The sequence below is a fragment of the Lissotriton helveticus genome, chromosome 6, assembly GCF_964261635.1.
Source record: "Lissotriton helveticus chromosome 6, aLisHel1.1, whole genome shotgun sequence".
In the NCBI taxonomy this organism is placed as follows: Eukaryota; Metazoa; Chordata; class Amphibia; order Caudata; family Salamandridae; genus Lissotriton; species Lissotriton helveticus.
Genome location: NC_136067.1, coordinates 368234163 through 368258750, shown reverse-complemented (window position 1 = coordinate 368258750; position 24588 = coordinate 368234163). Strand labels below are relative to the sequence as shown.

At 44.3% G+C, this 24588-nt stretch overlaps 1 protein-coding gene and 1 long non-coding RNA gene across 2 annotated transcripts in view; one reads left to right on the top strand and one right to left on the bottom strand.

The window, feature by feature from the left end:
• PDIA6 (protein disulfide isomerase family A member 6) overlaps positions 1 to 13638 on the bottom strand; it is a 116259-nt gene extending 102621 nt beyond the window's left edge. The window contains exons 1-3 of the mRNA XM_078647801.1: positions 13474 to 13638; positions 6215 to 6356; positions 5462 to 5519 (exon numbers count right to left, since the gene is read on the bottom strand). Of these exons, the coding sequence (XP_078503927.1) occupies positions 5462 to 5519; positions 6215 to 6356; positions 13474 to 13498 (225 nt within the window). The 5' untranslated portion in view covers positions 13499 to 13638. The remainder of the gene's footprint in view (positions 1 to 5461; positions 5520 to 6214; positions 6357 to 13473) is intronic.
• The window catches only part of LOC144762577 (uncharacterized), a 177967-nt gene that overhangs the window by 143101 nt on the left and 10278 nt on the right, over positions 1 to 24588 (top strand). The window lies entirely within an intron of this gene.

The window sequence follows — 24588 nt, the reverse complement described above, 5'->3', positions numbered from 1 at the left end:
CGGCATCGACTGCTGGCAGTTGTTTCTTCTGGGGTGGAGTGTGCAGAGGGCAGCTGAGTCGTAGCGGTGGGTGGTTGAAGGACCAAGGTCCCTGGCGTTGGACACAGGGGGCGCAGAAGGGCTTACCTTTGGCACACCCACTATGCAGTGGCCACCCTTAAGTAGGGGTTGGGGGAGGGAGCAAAGCGGTGAGGCAGGAGTGGGAACAGGCAGCAGCGGCGAGAAAGGGAGCGAAAAACGGCGACAGGAAAGTGAAACAAGCATTTACAATGCAATGGTTTCGCCTTTTGAAAAGTTTGAGCTATTGGCATTGTAAATGACAACATTTTTATTTATGTGTTGGTTTTGAAAATAAATAAATAAATGGCATTGTCATTTACAATGCCAATAGCTTAATCTCTTGCAAATGGGGCAGGGCCATGACGAAGTTGTTGCTTCAACCATCAGTCGTGTCACTGCTGTTACGCAAGCAGTAGTCACCCATGCTAAAAGGCGTGTCACTTGGAGAGCCTCATCTACAGCAAAGTACTACAGGTACAAAAAAAAAAAATACAAAAAAAAAAAAAAGTACACTGCACGCTTTCAACAGTAGTAAAATGAGTGGAAGGTGCCCTGCAGCACCTCCAAGTCCAGCTGCCGTTTGTAATTTACTACACAATGCCAGCAGAGTTTGCCCGCCTCTGCATTCAATGGTCATGTAAGCGATCAGATGGAGAGAGCTGTGAAAATGAGATTACAGAAATAAACGAGGAAAATCCAAAGGAAGGAACCAAGACATTAAAAGATTGACCCCCCACCCGGAAAGGTAGAGTCGTCAGTAAGCCCTGGCTGACTGAACGGAGGCTTCTGGTCAGATGGAACATGCAACGCCTCTGGTAACTGGTTTTAAAGGCCACTTTCCTCTTACTGGAGGCCAGCAGAGGGGATTCAAGATAGAGACAGGGCTAGAATGACTGGTCACATGAAAGCACACTGGGCCCCTTCAGCACGGATGCCTAACCCGCTGTCCTACTGAAACATCCGCTCCAAACATACCGTGCAGTTAGTTTATCAATGAACCATTTACTAAACGTAAGCCAACATTCAGGCCACTCACTGCTTTAACAAGCACAACTACCCAAAAACCCGTGACAGCAAAGCCAGCAAATAACTCACTTCGTTCTGGTAAACGTGCTGAATCCTTAACAAGCACGTTTGCTCCGTCCAAAGACACGAACAGCACCTTTACCCAGAGACCCAGAGGCCCTGACGGACTTCCATTTCCCTAAACTTAGGTAAACCAGCCCAAGGGGCCAGGGCAGCATTTAAATGTTAAGAATTGGGCGTTTCTCGAAGCTCGTCCTCTACATAAACAGATTATACAGCAGAAGCCCTCTGGGAGTCGCACACACATCAACATTTCACAATAATGATGAGCACAGCCACCGGGGAGGGGACGGAAACTGCACTTTATCTGGTCATACTCCCGTCGAGGACACAAAGTGCCTTCTGGGTAGTAGGGTAGGAAGTTACTCAGCTGCACCATTAGTAGGCGGGTTTATGGTGTGAGTTTTGAGGGAAGTGTCGGTTGTCCTGCATGGGTTCGAGGGGGCTCCAGTTGTGCCACGACAGACGTGTAGATGCGATTCGGCACGTTGTACTACAGAAAAGAGTGACAGCTGCCTTGCTTCCAGACGCACATCTTATCTGGCCTGAGCCTGACCAGGTGAGACAGGACAGGGTGCACATGGAATAAAAGAGCTGCAGGCCAGGGCAAACATGAGACTTCTAGCTTTTGGGGCACTGCCAACAGTGCAGGCCTACTCGTTAGGCCTATTGTCATCTTATGATGTAATCATTCGAAGATCATGAAAATGCAGCTGAAAACGATGAATTTCAGGAACATCGAGTGTTTCCACTGCACACTGCAGCTTCACAATCTGTAAAGAGTTCAGTCAGTCATAAGGTTTCAGCGGCCTCTGTCTTGCTCCTTCTGCCTTCAAATGCCTGCTTGTGTCCAGGATCAGAGGCGATCCAGTTTTAAATGTACGCTGATGGACACCACATGCCTGGGACACGGGGCACGATGTCCAGACAGAAGAAGATGGACGGATGCCTTACTCCACTGAATGAAGGCGGATTTCCGAAAAGTTAGTGGCACAGAACGTTGTAGTGTGGAGTTTGCATACTCCCATTACAGATTATACATTTTCCATTGAAGTGATTATATTTGCACTTAGTTTTACTGTTATAACTATACACCGATTTATTTTGATAATGTTAAATTATTTGTTTCCAGCAGTCCCAAATAAAGAAAGATAAGGAAAGGCACGGACAGCGGGAGGGTGGGACGGGAAAGGCACGGACAGCGGGAGGGTGGGACGGGAAAGGCACGGACAGCGGGAGGGGGGGCAGGAAAGGCATGGACAGCGGGAGAGGGGGCAGGAAAGGCACGGACAGCGGGAGAGGGGGCAGGAAAGGCACAGACACCGGGAGGGGGGACGGGAAAGGCACGGACAGCGGGAGGGGGGACGGGAAAGGCACGGACAGCGGGAGGGGGGACGGGAAAGGCACGGACAGCGGGAGGGGGGACGGAACGGCAAACGGCAAGAAAGGCAAAGCAGAAGGCAGCACTCACCTGGACTTCTTCCGGCGGCGGTCGGCCTGCAATGACCAAAACAAACCTTCCCCCCCCCCCCCAAAAAAAAATAGGAACCGCCCACCACCGCAATGACGTTGTCAAAGGGGCAGGATGAGTAAAAATGGCCGGAACGCCCACGAATCTGCTCCGACCATGACGGACAGATCTCTGTTCCAATGGCTAGCCTCCATTTATGGAGCTAGCCAATGGAAAGAGAGGGCGGATTCCCAAGCCACATACTGTAAACATTAGATTTCGCCTGCGCCGAAAAGCTGCGCGGTGCACAGCTTTCGACGAGGCGAAACCTAAAAAGGCACAAAGGAGATAGACAAAAAGGCAGAAAAAAATAAACAAATAACAAATAGACAAAAAAGCACAAAAAAGGTAGAGTGCACAAACACGAAAAAAAAACGACAAAGACAGACAAGACAGAAATCTACAGAGTGGACCCGCAGAAGAGCATGGCTCTCCCACTGGACCACGAGTAGTGAGGTGCAGGCAGGAGCCTGCGGGTGGAGGAGGACCTCGAACACCTACCTGCAAGCAGAAAGGGGCTGAGGGCTGCGGCGCACCGACAGAGCTACGCGAGGGTAGAGCAGTTTCCCTCTACAGGAGGTCAGCGGTCTTGCTCAGAAAGGTGTGGCAAGTCATGAAAAGTTCTGATGGCAGCACGCTGGAGAGAGAGTTATATTGACGGCGCGGACGACAAACACGACGCCGTCACGTGGAGTCAACCAACGCCTTTTACCGTACTGGGGTACCGCTACCAAAAATCTTCCGGATACAGTCGGACGCCTGGAAGTTCAAAGGTAAGGAATCTGAGGCTAGACTATGTCTCTACCAGATAAGACGTTACCGAAGGCAAGTAACTTGTCCGATAATTATAACTATAATTCTATGCCGTTAGGGATCGCTGTTCCTTTGTAAATATTCGCACCCAAGGTCCTTTTCACATTGCTTGGGTTTCCTTGTTTTTGTAAAATAGGTCTACATTTGTGTGTTGTGCTGAATCCCCCGGAGTTCAAAGTCCTCTGATTTTTTTTTATATTTGTTAGGTGTGCATCACACCCTGTGTGAGATATGTATGTTGCTATGGTTAGAGGGGTTAGATATTTGATCTTCCAGCAAATTGTCAATTATCTCACTGACAATTTCAATTTAACTCTCAATTTACTTGTGACAAACACTAGATTGTTCCAATTCCCCTGTGACCATTAAATGCAAGCCAATCTTGCGTTGGTCTCATATGTAATCTGTCCAAGGGAGCGAGTGGAATGCAAGACATAATTCCCACAAAAATGTCATCACTAATCTCGGGGTCTTACTATTGAGGTATACTTATACGTCCTCTGATCTTGATCACACTTCCAAAGTGGAAATCCAAGTGCAAAAGTTTGTCTGCTATTTTGTCTTTTTATTTTGATCCAAAGGGCTCTTTTGCTTTGATGCCAAATCAATTGCCTAGAGTTTTAACATAGACACTATGAACCTGTATCTGGTAAATGGCTTGGATATAAGCTTCTTTGCAGTCGCAAATAACTTTTCTGGAACTGCGTCCCTAATATCCTCAATATCTTGATTAAAATATGCTGAATATTTGACACTAGAGCATGTCTGTTTTACAGATCTTCAGTTTCTTCTTCTTCACCTTGAAGTCTTTAAATGAGAGCCGTTTAGTCCAAGTCATGGCGTAATGTGCCTCGTGTTGTGTTGATGTGCTTTCAGAGTTCTAGGAAAGAAAGCTTTGCAACCTTCAGAATTAAGGTCCTCTGGCTGGCAAAGACTACAGACTTTGTATGTGTGATTTTCTTCTAGTTTGTTAAGAAACTTCAGACAAAATCTAAATTGTGTTTTCCAACCCTCCTAGCAATCATAAACTGAACTGGTCCTCAAAATAGATGGCAGCGAAAAGAACCTGAAAATGGAGACCATGTAATGGGACAATGTGGGCTTAAACTAAATCACTGAGGCGGATAGATTAATTGTATGTTAATTTTCAGAAGGAAAAAAAGTTAGGCATGGAACATTTTTCGTATGCAGACTATCATCAAAGTCTTTAACAAGACAAAAAGAAAAACAAACCATAGAACCACCAAACAGGTAAGAAACAAACAGGACTTGTTTTAACAAAAAAACAAAAAACTTCAGCTGTCAATTTACGGATCTCTTCAAAAATCTTTTCACGCATCAGGGGAAGAGATATTAGGCCTTCATCTAAAGAGGATAGTTGGTCGAGATCTACTGATTCAAACTTTGAAGCGTTAAGGTCCTCCACTCCTTATGGCAGGGCAACAAACCTCATACCATCCCATTCTTGCTTCCTAGGTTCATTAGCTGGGGTCTCAAATGTGCTTATCTTGCTCCTTTGAAGGCTTAGGTCTGCACCTTGAATACCCCTTCTCTGGTTGTAAAACTAAAGACTTGTGTCTCAGTCTCACAAGCTCAGATGTAGTACAAATATTCACCAGTGGCAGGCGGGATGAGAACAGTTAAAGGATTTCAACATGGAGTATAATCTCAATGTCTAATGACTCCAAGGCAACAAGTGAAACCAAGCACTTTATTGATGACACCTCTTGTAACAATCAATTAATGACAAACCGCTCACTAACACTGCCAGTCAACTCAAATTCGGAGACAAATTTGAAAAGTTAGAATAAAAAATTGTTACAACACAAATGTATTTCTTACTACCACTGGTTACGGTCCAGGGGTTTGATATGGTCTTTATAGGTGTTAAGCGATAGCCATATAAAATGAAAGGGCACTGGGTTGGCTCAAAGTCCTGTGACATCAAATACAACTCACGGCTCTGTAGCATCAAAAACAATTGGAACTTACTTTTAATGCTGAAGCAGCTTTCTTCCAGTCTGCTGTTAATCGCTGACAATGTCCACACCTAGTTTAAAAAAAAAACAACAAAAAAAACAGTACCACTGTATTGCATTGAGCAGTCTCCGATCTACAGACAAATACACAGAACCCACTTCTTTCTGTAACCGTTTTTACCTGCTCCCTCATTCAAAGGTGTCACAAGCGATACCCATTTACTGAGGTCACCCAAATACCCTTTCTCCCATTGGTCAGATAAATCCCATAGTCCCACTATATTAAATGGCGAGGAAGGATGAAAAAAGTTAAGTGCAATTAGAAGACACCTCAGTGTCGTCCTTAAAATACAAGGAATACCTTTTCAAGCATACAAACTAAGTCAGAGTACTCAAAACGATACTCCGAAATTAAAGTGGAAATTAACTCTTAACCCCTTGCATGCTTGCGACGGAACCATTCCGTCACAAGCCTCGGGTGAGCTGTGCTTGTGACGGAACGGTTCCGCCACGGCCCGCTCGCCGCGCCTGCGCTGAGGGTTCTATCGGGCGGGGCTGTGACGGAACCGTTCCGTCGCAAGCACAGCTCACCCGAGGCTCGTGAAGGAGCGGTTCCGTCACCAGCACGGGAGCGCCGCGCACCCCCCCTCCCCCGTAGCACTGCGGCGGAATAGCCGCCGCAGTGAAGGGGTTAAACAAAATATTTTAAAAATGGTAAAGAATGTCTTCGCTATTTGTTCACAGAGAGCAACAGGCTAATACTTACCATGGGGCATAAAATTCGATAAGCCATAAACTGTCGCTTTGAATTACTTCTTTATGAAAATTTGTTGGTGTCAGCTCTACAACATCGTCACTAGCAGAATAGAAAGCACTGACAGCTAAAACCAGAGCACAGCCCACAGTACCTAGGAAAGAAAATTAGAGTTCACAGAAGAGAATCGCCAATCATGTTACATTACAGCTACCGTCATACTGAAATTTAAACAGGTTTACATACTTATGAAATGTGGTGTGGTACGTTGCCACCAGACCTGTTCATTCATGAATTCCCAGGCCATTACATTCAGACATAAGGAAAGGGAAAAATAAAGAAAAATAAATAAAGAAAAAATAAAAGGAGGGCAAAGATCAGTATCTAACCTATACAGGGTGTTTATTTGCAGGCCCTGCTAACCTTTCTTTTGCATGTTTTATTCACAAAGTATACACTAAACTTGTATATACTAAACTGATTACATCATTTGTATCATTCCTGCTGACAACAAAATCTCACTAACACTCTCTCACTAGGACTGTGTGGCTCTTAAGGGCCACATTGTTAAAATGAAAGCCAACAAGCACCATTTAGTTACACAATCCTGCGTAATATGCTTTAACAGAGACTAGAAGAAAGGGGAGCAAATTGGAAAAATGAATACCCGCAATGCAGTTAAAGTCACTTCTCTCTCAAGCTTCCACTGTGATAAGACCACCTTTTCACACAGAAATGTGTCAAAACTGCACTATCTTTTAAACAGAAATCGAAATATAGGTACGTGTGACCTCTAAGCCTCTTCCTCCCCCAAATTAGGCCCCATCGTGCAACCAGCTTAATTTGATACTCCTTCTGAATCTTCTCATGCTCCATTGCGGGAGGCATTTGTGTTGGAACTGAAAAGAAGAGCACTCATTACCCCCTGCAACTGCTCTGAATGAAAGCACACAAAGGTACTCCTTACCAGTGGCACGATAACTGGTATAGGCCCCGTAAGGCAGTTACAAGGACTAGCACAGTTATCAGTGGTGTTAAGAGCAGCTGAAGTCTCCATGTGAAATACCGGTGGGAAAACATGCAGGAATTGGCACAGAAACACAGATTCCAGCATGTTACTCACAAAAACCTTGCAATCCCTATTATTTCACCGACCTCAGGAGTGACCAGGACTCGAAGTAATGGTAATTCTGGGGCAAGGAATTAACACAAATTATTCCGGTCAACTGAAAATGAGGATCAAGGTGCCGGCACTGCTGAACATGTCCCAGGTTTGGCACATTTGGGGGAAAGTCGTGATATTTCACTTGGGCTGTCTCGGATCCGATTCAATAATAGTTATCACATCCAAGATCCAGCTGGATCCCCCTCATTTGCAGAACTTTATGTGTTGCTGCTCATTGTAAAAAATAAGTTTGCATACGATTATTCCTCACTTCAAAGTATATGAACCAGATGAATGGTTATAGAAAGAAACATTTTTTAGGTCGAGCCTGGGTAGCGCATGCTCTGTTCTGCGAGGCATGCTGCGTTGAGGTAGGGACTTGAAGCTCCATCCAGCCTCCATTTTCTATTGGCTTGTGTCATTGTCCACTGTAAACTGTGGCAGTTCATTGGTCAATAAGCTTAGTAGTCCCTCCTTAGTACCGCTTTGTTTCATTTTGTAACCTCCCATGGCAACACCCCGTTAGAGTTGTCGCGCTGTAGGCTTTAATTACAGCCTCCGAGCACTATTTTCTCAAATAGTTTTGTCCTGCTTGCTGTTGCAGGCAGGACACTGTCTCTCCTAATGATTTTTAAAAAAATGTATAGCACACATTTGCAATACAATAGGCATCATATTTGCGAGAGTTTAAGCTATTTGCATTGTAACTGCCAATGACTTTTGTTTATCGGTTTTAAAAACAACACATAAATAAAGGAGATTGTTATTTACAATGCGAATAGCTCAAACTCTTATAAATGCGAGACCTATTGTATTGCAAATGCTTGTTCCAACATCCTAGGGATTCTAACTTTACCAAGGGTTTGTGGATTCCCTTGAATGGGATCTTGAAAATAGCCGAAATAGAGCTAAATTATGGGATTTTTTTTTTAGGAAAAATAGGAAGAGTATTCCACAAGAAAAATATATTTCTCCCCATCCCCTCCCTCCACCCCAAACAATGGTATCAACCAAAGGTTTGCTGTGCTAAAGGCACCATCTTCCCAGCTTTCAGGAACATGTAGAGCTGAATCCCACAACAATTATTTTCACCACAGTTTTGGCATGTTTTAAAGAGGTAGTCCGTGTACCTTCATTTTGTGCTTTTAACCTACTTCCGGTTTGTGGTGTAAACAGATATGAAACCCATGGATGATCCCGGAAAGGTAGAGATTTCCAAAAAGTAGAAAAAATACTGGATTCAGCAAGGGGTCATTTGTGTACATTCCTCAAGGTTTTTCCAAAGATACCAACTGTTAAAAATATATAAATATGCACTGAAAAAGCCAAAGGTTATAAATGGCCTTGGACTAAGCATTTAGATGGCTCTAAGCAGGTTCACGCACCTTAAGTGACAAATATCACCAGTACAGCCATTTAAAGAATAAAAATGAAAAAATTTGAACTTTTAAACTAATTTATGTCCATATTAGTGCACTGCTTTTTATCCTTCTATATGATTTTTAACATTAGTCTTTATGCATTTTATCAATGTCTTTGTAAAGGTTTTTATTAACCAAACAAAAAAGTTGTAGCTTACCCAAAGGTTTAAGTAACATTAGTTAGGTGGATTTGTCCGAAAAAACAATGTTTTGAACTTATAAAAAAAATGTTTTTAAAGAAATGCACTAGTTATAGTTAGCAGGGCTAACAATAACTTGCGCCCCCTCCATGAACTGCTTTTGACAACACATATTAAATCACTCAAGACATGTTCTATGACATCGTTTATGACATCACGGATGACCTCATACAATGAGTGCTAGTTTGTTTTAGGGTTTACATAGTGGCTGGTAACTACCATATTACTTTTCTACCAATTCTGTACAGCCTGTGTTCAGCTAATGGGTGTAACTGTTCACAAAACGTATGTGCTTCGAATGCAGCATAGGTTTGTAGAGGTATTGAACACGTTATAAAGCTTTGTATTGAAGACAGTTGACAATTTGTGGTCATCATGCTCCACACAAGTTTTTTTGGTACTGCAGAAAAAGTATCCAGCAGGGCAAAGATTCTACAGACTCGATACGAAGCATTGTAAGCAACCTTGAGTTATTAGACAAAATCTTCCCAGAATGACAATTTCTACTCAGAGAAAACTGTGTTTCCCCTACTGGCTCCATGCATTTCAAACACCTGCTCAAGCTATGTACAGAAATTAAAATGGAAAAAGTAGGAGGTGCTGGTTGTGAATCCACAAAGGCCCGCTGGCCTAGCAGACAGCTGCAGCAAGGACTTAGGTTATCGGCTCCCAGCTGCCCTGGCCAGCAGATAACATAATAGCCTCTGAAATTTCCCAGGGACCACTGCAAAGAAACAGCAGTAGTCTGGGGTTAAGCAGACACTGCTTCCACCCTACCCACAAACAATAGCTCAAGTGACCTACGTGAACTGGAAAGCTAGGTGAAAAGTGACTTCCACTGTTGACAAGGTGATAAAAAACAATAAATCATATTTAACTGCGGATCGCGCGTGGGGTCGGGATGACACTGACACCAGGGGCGCAACTCGACCCAAACTTAGGGGGCTAACACTCCCAGCCAGGGCTGGCCTTAGCACTGGTCTCACACGGTGCAACCGTTTTTTGGGGCACCCCTCCCCCATTTCCTACTTTTCCATTAATTCCCTCACTACCACTCACCAACAATTCACCCGATTTCTCTATAGCACCTTTCCGATAAAAATGTCATTTTTTATAGCGCTACTCATGGTTTACTAACACTCAGTTCTGTGATCCTCATGGTACAAGTTATTTGTAGCAGGGGCATTAACCCTCTGCACTGTGTGGGTAGCAGGAGTGACCATGTGAGTACATGGTGAGCGGAACAACAGTGTGAGAGTAGGGTAAGAGGAGTGCCTGTAGGGTAAGTGAGGTGACCATAAGAATTTGGGTGCGGATGTAGGTGCAGAGTGGGACGAATGAATGCATGGTGGGTGATGGGCTTGTTTGAGTGAGACTGCAGATTGAGCAATGAGGGGGGACAGGTGAGTGAAGTGCCACATGAGGGCAGGGTGAGTAGTGTGCTCGTGTGACTGCAGGGTGAACAGTGCAAGTGTATTGTGAGTGCAGAGTGATCAATGGGAGGGCAGGTTGAGCAGGTGAATGGTATTAATGCAACATGATTAGTGTGAGTGCATTGTGATCGCTACGAGTGCAGGGTGAGCAGGAAAGTGAAAGGCGAGAACCAGGAGTGAGTTGTCCGACTGCAGGGTGCATTCAGAGACACTTAAAGTAACTCAGCATGTTACTGCAGCAGCCTAGGGTTTCAGGTATGAGTTAAACTATTGCTATTATGGCATTAATCAGGGATCGAGGGTGGAGGAAATAAATGATTTGCTGATCCTGCAACAAACTTCCCATCTTACGATTAGGGTTGCCAGTTCATTCTTTTCATGTCCCAGACGGTACATAAAATAAGCAGACACTTAAAACCGTATTTTCAGCACATATATGTGCATACTTGTAACAGCAAATATAAATAGAAAAGCACTTTTAATTGTGTTCTAGGGCTTCCTGAATGATTAATGACTGATAATTAAAAGGGAACCAAGACCGAAAAGTCACATTACTAATGAATACATATATGTATAACCCTATTTAGTGTCAAGAGGAGGTATTTGCAGGCTCTTTAAACAACACATGGCTGGTATTTTTCTATTGGCAACCCTACTTTATATTCCTTGTCATGAAATGCATTCTCACGCTACGGCAGCAAATGTTAAATACAAATGTAAGGAATAGATCGAGTGGGGGGGCCCAGGGGTTACCGGAACCAGAAAAAAAACGATGCCTCATAACCAGTTTACAAAAGTTATGTAAATATGCAAATGTTTTTTAAAGACCTGTTAAAAACTTGGGTATGCTGGAGATAAGACTCCAGACACTGCCCAGACGAGCCCACAGCAGCTCAAGCTGAGACACACGACAGGGGAGTTGGGGGGGCTGAAGCCCTTTTAGCCCTATGGGCATTGCACGCCTGACTGACACAGGTGTATACAAATAATTAGAGGTTCTTAAAAGCTCAGCCCACATATATCCCAATCTGCCCGAAGAAACCTGATGAGCTGCAGCACTACGTAGAGCAGCAAAAGGGGAGTAGTTACACGTGCCGTGCAGAGCACGGCACCCAGCTCCTTAAATATAAAGTTAAAGCAGCACAGATTAACAATAACTTCCCACATAAAATGTTAAACAATAACAAATGCTTCTGGAGCATCAAGCATACGGTGTTGGTGGAAGGCACAGAGAGATTAAGAGAATAGGGCCTTGAGGCAGCGCTGTGCTCCCACGAGTGGCGAGGAGACGGTGGAAATAAAAAGTAGCGCAGTAAGAGAGAACATAAGGCCACTAGTGAAAGGAGCCATGTAGCAGAGGTGGTCACCTGGGCAGTAACAAAACAGCCACAAGGCAGGACAAATGAACACGTTATCATCGAAAGCAATAGAATGTTTAAAGACAGACCAAGCAACCAATCAAAAAGTATGCCTGTGTTCTATTACCGGGAGAGGGATTACAGCATGCCTCGCAGAGCAGCGCATGAGCGCTGTCTCTAGGCTCGGCCTTAGAGGGGGCAAGTTTTCAAAACTGTAACTTTCTACAACTAATTATGAGAAAAGATCCCAATTTGTACACATTGAAAAACCTACTCAGAAGGATTCTGAGCAGGAAGGTACCAAATAGCAAAGCAGTAAGTATATCATGATTAACTCTACTATATGAAATACATCGCATGATTTTTACCTGTGTGTAGGACCAATCATTTGTATCCGCTGGCCAGGTCATCTATAATTATATAAAAAGCTTTTTTTTTTTCTTTTTTAAGAGATATGTACTTTCTGGGTTTATCCCCAAATCTTCCCCTGGTTTGATATTTCTGCCACATTCCTTTAGGCAATCTGATTAGGACAAATGACTCTGTTCAATTGACGGGTTTACTATATTAATATTTTTTCACATAGATGCTTGAATAATAAAACAAAGATGGTAATATATATCTTAATGACGGGACCACAAAAATGTCAAACTTGAATAATGAGTTTGCGCAAGCAGCGATTTTCTCCTGTGGCATACGCAGAACCAAAGATGCTTAACACAATCTTCTTTCTATGTCCAAAATACAAGTGCAAACATGCAAGTTCCTGAGGCTCCTTGTTTGAGGAATTGGATAGATGATAACTGTCAACAACTATGGAGCCTACTAATCAGTTTACAAAGCGCAGAATAATAAATGCGTAAAGACACGGTTTATGGAAAAAGAACTACATGCGGTATCTTTTTTTTTAGTTTTATATAGCGTTAACTAGACCCGAAGATATCAGGTATAAAGAGCGCTTTACATGAGCACCAGTTTTGTTACAGATGGACATATTGATTGTTTGTTTGTTAGGGACGGGGAGATTACTTTAGGTAATTTGCCAAGAATCAGAGGATGTTGAGCGTCGTTCCCGATACTCGAACCCGAGCTCCCAGCTTCGAGGTCGATTGCGCTATCCTTAAGCCTACATCCTCTGTATAGAAGAGTTAAAGAACACCGTTTCAACTGCCTTAAACATATTTTTTAACCAAGTAATGAAAATCGAATGCATGAGTTGAAAGCGGAATAAACATTAACCAATTGCCGCTGCTGTTCAACACCACCAGCAGCGAAGATTTTCTCGACTCTGGGGCACTTCGATATTACTAAGCTTTACACATTCTAGCCGGTCGTGTTCTAGCTCGCACTTTTCGGTTCAATAAAACTTTTAATCGGGGATGCTACACACACCTAACCCCACGAAATCTAGAGCGATCGGATCTATGGCTCTGTCTTACATTTTCCACAGCAATTGTTATGAATGAAATTCCTTACACACTCCAACTTAGAAAATATGTTCAACTCTAAGGTGGGAAGAAGAAAGTGGTCATTCACAATAGTAAAGCCTTATTTCTGTTAGAATGCTTCTGTAAGGAGGCTACACAGAGAAACGACATGAGGGTACAAATATCACCCCATGGTCTGGCGAATTGTATATATAATATATCATATAAGAAAGCTGTCGGGCATTATAAACACAGCCACGGTCCTACCTAACAGAAGTCGCGGTGTTGCCATGTCGAAGTCGGGTCCGTCAACGTCTGTGCCCCTGACTGGGCTGGCTGTGTTGTGGATGGGAAGAGGCGAGTCTGAGTGCCGCACACCCGGATGAGTCTGGCATTATCTACTTGCCAATGCCATGCGCCGCTCCCTCGTCTGCCCCGGATCTCAAACCGTGGCTCCCGGTGATTGGTTTGCTCGTGGCTCCATCTAGATTCACACCAATCACAGTCAGACGGGTAGCCAGAAACCGAGCAACCGCTGCAGTTGGATGGACATCATTGGATGACTGTAGCAAGGACCCAAAAGAAAGACTTCGAAGGTGTGCTAAATAGCGAGGCGAAATGAAAATTGAAGTTCTCACTTTCAACTTCGTCCTTACACGTGTTAGTTATAAACACGAACTCAAAATATTGTATAGTCTGTGGTACATTTTTATAAAAAAATTGCTAGTTAAAAAAAAAATTATATTTAAAACGTTTCTATGGGGGCTTTAATACTATGCACTGTAAGGCTGCGGTCGTCGAATCGAGAAAGGCAGATACAATCCCTTCCCGGAGAGTCTTGCTAGGTAGAATTTTAAAGATGACGTTACCTTTGCCTGCCCCCGCTCGTAAATGTTTTATGATGCTGCAGTTACCATTTTATTTAGTTAGCGTCATTTAGTGACAAGGTAATGCTAAAAAAGCACAATGTGTTTATGCTGAACAGTGATTTATTCAAACAGTTGAGCTGTACAATAATTTGGATTGCACTGTAAATGTACGGAGATACATTTCATAGAGGAGCGGAGATGAGAACCAAGTGGAGGAAGATCCACATGTGCAGGCTTTAGAGACAACAAATTAATGTTTCCTTGTGTAATGAAACTGGTGCCCAATTAAAGGGCTCCAATACCTTCAGACCAAACTTGCACTACATAAAACAAGTAAAACTGAAAAGTATTATTTTACACATAGACTGCAAAGCTGTGCAGCCACATTGAGTAATTGCTTTATGTTTGTAAAACAGATATAGTGTCTTGAGACTATATGTGCGCTAGAACCCATGCGGTTCCAGGCAGACTCAACAAGGAATTATGTAACTTGCTGTGAGGTGGGTGTTAGGGTGTGGTTATTAATGGTTATGATATAATGAGTGTGCAGTGTGTGATCATATATGTTAAGGAATAAAGACGTCTATTGCAGAGCTCTGTGTGTGGCATATTCATTTGCATGCTTTATGGCTGGGGAAGATGCTAAACTGGCGACAATTGGTACACGTGTCCCAAAGAAACAATACTGCTCTCCCTGAAAGTTTGCATTGATACAGCAAACTGCTTGTGTGTGCCACATGCGCCCAGATTGATGAGAAGCAGTTGTGTGAGTGGAGGCAGAGCCCCGCTCCAGCCCATATTCGAAAAGCCTGCCAGAATACTACTGGTAAGGCAAAAAGAAGAGATACTGCGCCACATCACAACACAGATCCGTCATCGATACAAAGCGAAATGCTAAAGGCAGTGACAACCAGGTATGATGCAAAAAGCTAAACACAACACTGATCAAGTGCAAGAGATGGAACCGTTACTCACCGTCAAGAAGGAAGGCCCACAACCTCAGATCGGGCGTGATGACCCAAGTGCAAGCATACGGCCAGTGCTTACATAAGTTACAGGTCCAAGTGAACAGCGGCAGTCAGCTAAACACATATGCTCTCAATGGCAGTAGAAAAGTGTGCAAAGTATGACGCAGCTGTTTCTGAAACCACTACCGTCATTCAACACCACCAAGAAGCAGAATATTGGCGCCAGTTGGACTGCATGGATTCAGACGTTTGATGCCCTAGAAGAAGTAGATGAAAAGAAGTGCTGAAAAAAATCTTGCAGACTGATGCAATATCGTACCGTCAGATCAAAGAAGCATTGGGAACTAAGTTCAATCCTATGCCGAAGGTTGAATATGAAAGGTACATTTTCAATCAAGCGAGACAGCAAGCTAGTGAAACGATGGATACGTTTGTTGAGAGACTTTATGTGCTTATCAAACACTCCAAGTTTAGTGAATTTAATGATGTAGAATCCATACGCCTCAGAGTCATTGATGGCTGTCTTTAAGACTCGTTCAAAAGACACTTGTTCAGAGAAATGCTCAGTTAAGAGAAAGTACTAATGGCTGCAAGGGCCGATGAAATAGCATATCGACAAGCTGCTGATATGAAAGCTGGAACAGCAAAAAATGAAACAGCGTTGATCAGTAATGAAACGTGAGAACAAGGTCACACAAATCAACGTCTTCAATGTAGAAAAAGTTGTGTTTCCAATGTGGGTTTTATTTCCCCATGAAGACAAATGTCCAACCATAGGACAGATGTGTAAAGGCAGCAGGAAAGAAAACCTCTTCATATGGGTTTACAAAGCGAAAGAGAAGTCAAATACGTCACAGCGAGAAGAGAAAATGGACGTCAGAAGGTTCCAGAAACATTCTTGCCACACCCACAAAGCCAAAGAGCAACATCAGTTACGACATGTAGAAACCAGACAATTCGTCTTACAGAGGCTCTTCAATGTCAATATCAAGCGCCAGTGATGAAGATGGATGTGCGATAATGATATTGACTAAGGATCAACAGGCACATGTAGGTTTGGCTGCCTGCAAAGATGAACAAAAGACAAAGGCAAATCACCTAACGCGACAACCAAATTCATTTGGACACTGCCCTAAGATTACAGTAAAAGTAAATGGTTGTACCATACCCTTTATCATAGACAGTGGTGCATCAATTAACATCATGCAAGCCAAAAAAAATCAATAGCTTGACTCCTGTGCCACGCCCCAACTTGTTAAACATGATGATGTGCACGTAGGTTGTTTTTAAACCATTGCAGAGTCAAGGGTGATTCACAGTGACAATACAACATAAAGTAGTATCAGTGCAAGTGGCAATTCAGATTTTTCAAGGAACTTAATCCAGTGCAGGCCTGCTTAGTTGTGCCTCTGCTGCTGGCATGGGACTGATATCTCTCAATTACAACCTCCATTCTCAATATGAAGTTGTGAGTCAGTTCCCATTGTTGTTTCATGGCCGAGTGCATTCACTGAAATGTCCACAGAGTCCACCCAGGAGCATGTGCTCACTTTCTAGGTGTCTCTCAACTTTGCCCTGTACTGCTCTGGAGTCAGACCAAACTTCTTGACTAAGCATAGTCTCATGTGAGAGTTTGAATTTGCCTCATCCCCCTGCATGGCCAGGAGCCTATCCCTCCCAGCTACTGGAATCAGTTCCCACAAGAGTGAACACCAATGCATGGGGCTGACCCCAACATCTCAAGGGCCTGTTCAAATGCAGTCAGCCATTTGTCAATGCTATCTCCCTCTGTGTACCTGAGTACTATACCCTTGGGAAGCTTGTGGTCGAACCCACCACCCCTGGACATCTCAATCTCTTCATCATCACTGACACAATTTCTTCTTGCCCTCTTCTCCTCCCACTTTTCCTTAGCTAGTTCCAGCTTCCTCTGCTCTAAAGCTATTACAGCTAATTGGGCCTCAAGTCGCTTCTCTGCAAGGGACAGCTGTGGTTCCTGATTAGGGGACGCTGCCCTCCTCTCACCTTCTGGCATTACACAGCTTACACTGGAAACAATGGAGGAGGCCTCATCTGAACTCTCTTCCTGGGTGACATTGGGGAAGTCAGCTTCCCCTCCCACTTCAGTCACTGGGGCAGGCCTGGTCCAGGCCTTCAGGGACCTCACAAACTAAGCCTTCCTAATCTTGTGAGCAGCATGTAGTCTCCTAGCCTTCAACAAAACCCTAAACTCAGTCAGTCTTTCAGTCAGATTAGCCAGCTCCAGCTCCATGATATCCATAGTTTTGGGTCACAACATTTATCAATCAGACTTAGAACAACTTTAGAACAATCAAAACAATGGATAAAAAATCAAGTTTTGTCAACATTCAAAAAATTCAAAACTGAAAACTTTTGTTCTAAGGCAATTTAGAGGATTTTTAACATCTTAAATTTACTTCATGGTAAGGTGCACTTTTAAACACAAGTCTGTATCCACACCGCTGAATGCCAAATGTTGGATAGTGGGTTATTAGTAGTGGTAAATATGCATCTACCACTGGCACTAAGGCAACTAACACGGTCTAGGGCTCAATATAGGTCTCAATAAATTATTTCCATGCTCAACCCTTTGTAGCTTTGCTGCGAGTAGCAGGCTTAACTTAGGAGACAGGTATGTAAAGCATTTAAAAAAACAAATTCTGTAAATAATTAAGATACAACACACAATAAAAATCCAACACCTATTTCTAAAAATAGGAAATATTTTTATCTTTAAAAAACACCAAAACAACAAAAAACCAATATTGGGAACCATAGATATGAATCTTTGAAGAATAAACACTTTCTAGCACTTAGTCACCTAGTTGAGTTTGTTTTCCCAAAGTTGCAACAAACTTCTCAGAACTTCTGGAACTTCTTCCTGAAGTTCACCTTGAGGGTTCAAAGTATCCAAAATACAATCCAAGGGTGCGGAAGCTCCAAAATGGTCCTGGAAAGTTTGGGACCACAATTCCCACAATTCATTTGGCTAAAACCCTTAAAAGTCCATTAGATGCACTCCAGGCAGGGGACTCTTGGTGAAGATGATACAGGTGATCTCCGTTAAGCTGTAGCTTGCAGGAAGTCCACTCTTCAATTCTTCTGAAGCAAGGTACACCCACAGGGCTGTAGTTCCAGATTGTGGAGAAGGCGCAGTCACTCAGAATGCAGGGCCTAGTGGTGCAAATCAAGTTTCAAGCAGGGCAATCCTTCTTCTTCTCTTAATTTCAAGCAGCAGATCCGAGAGCCTCAGATCCTCTCACATATCTATTCAGTGTTGTCTGGGGTAGAGCATAAGAGCACTCCTGTCCAAAGGTGAAAGGCAACATCCCAGAGCATGCCCACTTCCTCCAAAGTGTGGCAGATTTTTCTCCCAGAAAGCACTAATCCCTCAGGATTAAGTTTGGCTGAAATCTCAGCAGAGGAGTAAGAACTAGCTAAACTAACCTCCAGTGTGGCTCATTTCCATAGATCTCCTCCCCCTAACATCTGCAGATTCCTTCCTTAGGCCTGCAGTCTGGCTGGGTCAGAGGGGATTGGGTGATGGCAGACCTGGCTTTTACGTCCTGTCCTGTTCCTCCCTTGAAGCCTCATGCTTTTCAACCTCCACCACTCTGGCATTCCTGTGTAGCACAGCTCTATCCAGCATATAGCCTCTCCCGGGTGAGCCGCTCATCACTTCATCAAAGCAGCCTGGCTAACCCTGTTAACTAAAACCAATCAGGAAGGACTGCAGGAAGGCTGAATTTTGGCTTACAGACAAGAAAGTCTTTTAACTTCTTTTCTGTACAATATAGGATAAATTCAACAACAGCATATTGTTGGATTTATCAATACCATTCTCCTAAGTCTTTGAATGAAAATGTTATCCAATTTATAGCAACATTTATGTGTTCATAAATCAATCAATCAATCAGGGGGATTGTAAGCACGCTACTCACCCGTGAGGGCCTCAAGGTGCTAAAGGGAGTGGGTTGGGCGCAGATCCGTTTAGCCGAAGGGCCAGGTTTTGAGAGCCTTCTTGAAGGTGTTCAGGGAGGGGGCGCGTCTGATGTCTGCCGATAGCTCGTTCCAGGTCTTGGCTGCAATGAGAGAGAAGGATCTTCCGCCTGCTCTGGCCCTGTGGATGCGCAGGGTTTCGGCCAGTGAGAGGGTAGCAATGTTATTTTATGCAGCTAGGCATCACAATGGGGAAACTGAATGGTGCTATTTCTCCATCACCAGGGCATTTAAAACATATTTTATAAAGTTCCTAGTTATAGTTACATGATCCCCCACCCACGGGCCACCTAGGGGAGATCTTGGGGGTCCTGAATATGCACAAATAGTGTAGATCCTCATTCCACAGTGCTCCTAGCACCAAAGTCGATTTTGGGAGGCACTATATTGCGATGGAGGAAGTGAGTTGTGCAATTTCTCTATCCCCAGGGCATATAAAACATCTGTTAAAAGGATCCGGCTTATAATTACATGGACCCCCTCCACTCCGGACACCTAGGAGAGACCCAGGGGGTATTTAATATGTAAACATAATGTATATTATCACAGTGCTGCAACGCACAGCTGCTTTTAAAATGACCTCAGGCTCTCAGCAGTGCACACATGCAAGTGAAACAAAGGCTGCTGGCCTCTAAAGTGCCATGCCCTATTATATCCTAGGGACTTAAAGGTCTTTTTAATCGTTTTAATTCTCTTTGCTCTTTTATGTTCCAGTTACTTATAGTGTATATTATGCCAATCATAGTTGTACCCTAATGCATTTGTGTGTTTCCACTGTGTGTTCTACATAGCAGTGGGTGTTTTCAGCATAGCACTGGCCCTGGGTCTGCCCAGAGCAGAACCCAGGGCACACTCAGTGTCAGAAAAACAGCACCCATGGGTCTCAAATGGGGCAAAAAGTAGGGGGACACTGCAAACAGTGACCTGATTTTCAATAGGGATTGATCAGGGTTTTCCCTGGGTGCGCATTGTCATTGGGCTAAGTGTAACCCCACCTGTGACCTATCAGTCGGTAGGCTTGGGTCTGGGTCTCAGGGCCTGTCTGACCACGTATCTCTGGCTTGGGGTTGATGTAGAGGTCGTCATCTTGGATAAATCCAACAGCAATGATACGAGCTGGTGAGTGTGAGCATGTGTAACATGGAGGTCATACAGTTGTTACATTGTACATAAACATTACAGTCACTGATATTGACATCATTCTGCAGGCATAAATCACAGTGTACATCAACAATGGATTTACTGGTGTTGATATCACTGTGTGTGCATTGGTTTCAGGGTACATTGGCATTATATTTACTGGTATTGACATAGTTGGGCACGCATAGATTACAGTGTACATCAATATTGCATTTATTTATACTGCCGCTATTCTACATGCATACATCAGAGTGTGCATTTCTATCGTATTTATCAATCTAAACAACTAGGTCCTGATCAAGCTGAAACAAAACGGGAAGACAGACCCTAATTTTTCTGTCGATCCTATGAGGGTTGTGACGTGCAAAAAACATATGGTGATGGCGCATCGTCTCAGAAAGTCCATCACAGGGGATTTGTCACACTTTAAGTGCCTACCTCGACGTTTGTCAGCTCCTGCAATCATGAATGAGGCGATGCCGCCTGATTGTCCAGATCAAGCATCAGAACCTGTGCCATCGGTGCATAATCAGAGGGCATTTCAACCATCTCATACCACTCAATCTGGCCGACTAGTGCGAGTGCCTCAATGACTTTTATGAAATGTTATGTGGCTGTTTGTACTTTTTACTTAACAAAGGAGAAGATGTAGTGTTGTGAGTCTATATGTGCTGGAACCTTAATGGTTCTGGGCGAACAGAACAAGGAATTACGTAACTTGCTGGGAGGTGTTATGGTGTGGTTTTTAACGGTTATGATGAAATGAGAGTGCAGTGAGTGATCTTATGTTGAGGAATAAAGGCATCTATGACGGAGCTTCATATGAGGGATATTCATTTGCCTGCTTCCGGGCTGTGGAGAACGCTACAACAGGTTTTCATTAATTTGTTCTTGGCCGCAGCAACTTCTACACAGTAAACTTGCCAGTATTGGCCTGAAAATGGTCAGGCTTCCACATACATAGTCAAATCTAATTAAGAAAATGTCAAACATGTAGTAGGATAGGTTTGATAGCATGACCTAAAAATAAGCATTGGTAAAGGAAATCAGTAATATTTTTGATAGGAAGGGAAGTATTTGGTAAATATTGGATTAATTTGAGTGTGTTGCCACCAGCTGTCCTACAAAGAAAATCTTATTATGATGTAACATTTTGGGCTGCAACAATACGGAAGCTAGTAGTTGGCCCCCTTTGCTGTAAAGAATGCATTAGCAAAGTTAAATGGTACCCTCAAAGAAAAGTGTTATGAAATGGAATCATAACATGAAGTTTGCGTTGTAACGGGTGTACTTAAAAAACATGTGCAACAGAATACTGCATAGTTGGTAGTTTTGACAAAGGGTAATTATTTTCATTACATCTTTATGAAAGCCTTTTGTAGCAGAGGCAAAAACACTGATGGGAGTTGTCAAACGTTTATTTCAACCCCATCGATACTTAGGGAAATTAGGTGCCAGTAACTGCCTCTGCTCATAGCATGCTCTCTTCAAGCACTAAGTGCCAAACTTTCTAACAGTGGTTAACAAGGACAGAACCGTTGAAATGTTAAATGAGAGAAAGGGAAGGGAGGATAGGGGGAGAGGAGTTGGCCTACTGTCTAGGGCAGTCAACCTCGAATCTGGGGAACAGGGTTCGAGTCTCGGCAATGACGCTGAACATCCTGTGATTCTGGGCAAATGACGTAATCTCCCGGTGCCTAAAAAATATGAATGTGAGCTATTTAAAACCCTGAAAAAAATAAACAGGAATGTGACATGATAGGTACTAGGTTGTAACGCATATTTTTCCTATATACAAATGCTAACCAAGGAAAATGTGGAAAACAGCATAGCATGGAACAACATATATAATCATTGTATGAAACCTTCATGCCAACAATGTACTTTAGTGATATGAGGCTGGCACCAGGTTAGTGAAGCTCAGCATATTTTCCTTTTGACATAGAACTGGGGTTTGAATAGATAAGTTTCATTATGTAACCTGTCCATGCTCCATCACTGACAATATTCCAGCTCTACATAATTTTAAATAACTTTTATCTTCATTGGATGGATAAAGGCAGAACCCATGTGTAGGGAAGTGCCCCTTTTTGCATGGTTCTCCTCTAATGTTTTGCCAGATACCAAGGGTACCTTCTTACAATTAGCACAACCCTGGGCCACATGTCAGTCCCTTGTAAAAGGTACCCCTGGTACAAAGGGCCTTGTGACCAGAGAGGGACTCTGAGGGCTGCCACATACAGTATGCCACCCTCAGAGACCCCTCACCCTAACACCCACACATTGCCACAACAAGCTACGTGTTATTTCTTTTGAAAACATGTGTTATTTGTGAATTTGCATATATTGTGCAGGGCTCTGCACGACAGAGCCATCTGCCAAATCAAACCAAATATAACCATTACAGCAATCAACTTTTTACAGGAACGACAATACAGTACATGAGAACATTAAATGATATTGCACCCCTCCCACAACTCCCTCCCTCCCACTCCTCCCCAAAGATCGCACTGAGTCCAAACAGTCTCATCCACAGCATTAAAAGGAGATCAAGTAGTCTTAATCCAGGCGCGCACACCCTCCCTGCTCCCCTTCCCTCCATCTATACTGGCCAAAAAACGTATTCCGCAACGAGGGCTCCACTATCGCCGGAGGCTCCATCCATAGGCCCCGGTACTCCGCCCATCGTTTCCATATTTTATAGTGTTAGCGCAGGCACCCCCTGGCCACAAAGATGGGTTGCTCCAGCCCCATGCAAAAGTCTAGACCATTTATCCAGGCGGCCACCGAGGGGGCCCGCGTCGCCTTCCACGCCTTAGCAATGTCTCATTTTGCCAGTGTAAGGCCTAGGAGCATGAGATGTCGTTTGTAGGCATTACCACCCACCCCCTCCATGATATCAAGCAGAGCCAGCTGGGGTGTACGTGTAATCTCCCAGCCCAGGACCTCGGAGAGACATGCGAATACCCCCCTCCAGTAGCGATCTAGTGATGTGCACTGCCAAAGCGAGTGTATAAACATACCCTCATCCCGACCACAACGAAGACACTCCGGGGAGGCAATCAACCCAGCCCGCGACAGCCGTGTCCTAGTAAAGTAGACCCTGTGGAGGTATTTGAACTGGACTAGGCGGAGCCGTATCGCTTTGGCCGCCCCCTGCGGGGCTGCCAGGGCCTCCGTCCAATCCTCCTCCTCCTGCCCGCCCACGTCCGCCTCCCAGTCCCCTTGGAGTTTCTGAAGTGTAGGGGAGCAGTGCATGACCAGGGACTGATAAATTAGAGAAATCCTCTTTTCCTGTAGATCCCCATAAAGACTTTTACTTCAATGGGACTAAATTCGGGTATGGACTCCAAACCCTGCAGGCTGGGGGACAGTGCATGGCAGAACTGCAGGTATCGATAGAATTGTGTCTGGGGCATATGAAACTCCTGGAGATCCCGGAAGGACTTTAGTGTCGTGCCCCTCAGAACATCTCCCAGGGTGGAGATACCACTGGCGTCCCATCCCCTAAACCCCGGAAGGGCCGCCAGGTGGGGCAGGCGCCCATTGTTCCACAATGGGGTCTCCCGAGTCAGGACAGTCCACCAGCCCATGCGCCGCAGCGCCTGTCTCCAAACCATAAACACCACCTGCGTGGCTGATGGCAGCGCACTACGCAGCCGCACCGAATACAAAAGTGTATGTAGTGTGTGGTGTCCCATAAGGCAGTATTCCAGTGCGTACGCCGGGTCTCCCCTATCGCTTTACCACCACTCATTGAGGACCAGTAGATGCAAGGCCTGATAATACGAGAGGAGATCCGGGGATGTCAGACCTCCATAATAGGTGGATAAGAAGCATGTACGTATAGCCACGCGCACCTTCCCCCCCTCCCACAGAAATTGCCCAAGCACAGAATTCACCAGCCGGAACCATCTACGTGGGATCGGGTATGGGTGATTCTGCAGCTGGTAGAGAAGTCAGGGGAGTGCTACCATTTTGAAGATCGCCGATCTGCCAAACAGTGTCAGGGGCACACGGGACCAGTACTTAATGTCTGCATGAACCCGCTCCCACACAGGTGTCAGGTTACGCTCCCAGGCAATGGCCAGTACGTCCGAAAGAACAACCCCCAAATATTTCAAGACGCCCGTAGCCGACTGGACCGTGGACGCCCACAAGCCCTCCCTTGTCCAATCTCCCAGTGCCCACAGTGTAGATTTGCGGGGGTTCATGTACAGACCCGACGTTTCCCCGAAAATCTGCATAATACACAGAAGTCGTGGCCCACTCCTTTCAAGTGCCGTAAGAAAGAAGATAACATCGTCTGCATACAGAGCAATTCTATTGGACAGGCCCATCGCCCATTCAAATCCACGTATCTGGGCGTCATTGCGCACCCAGGC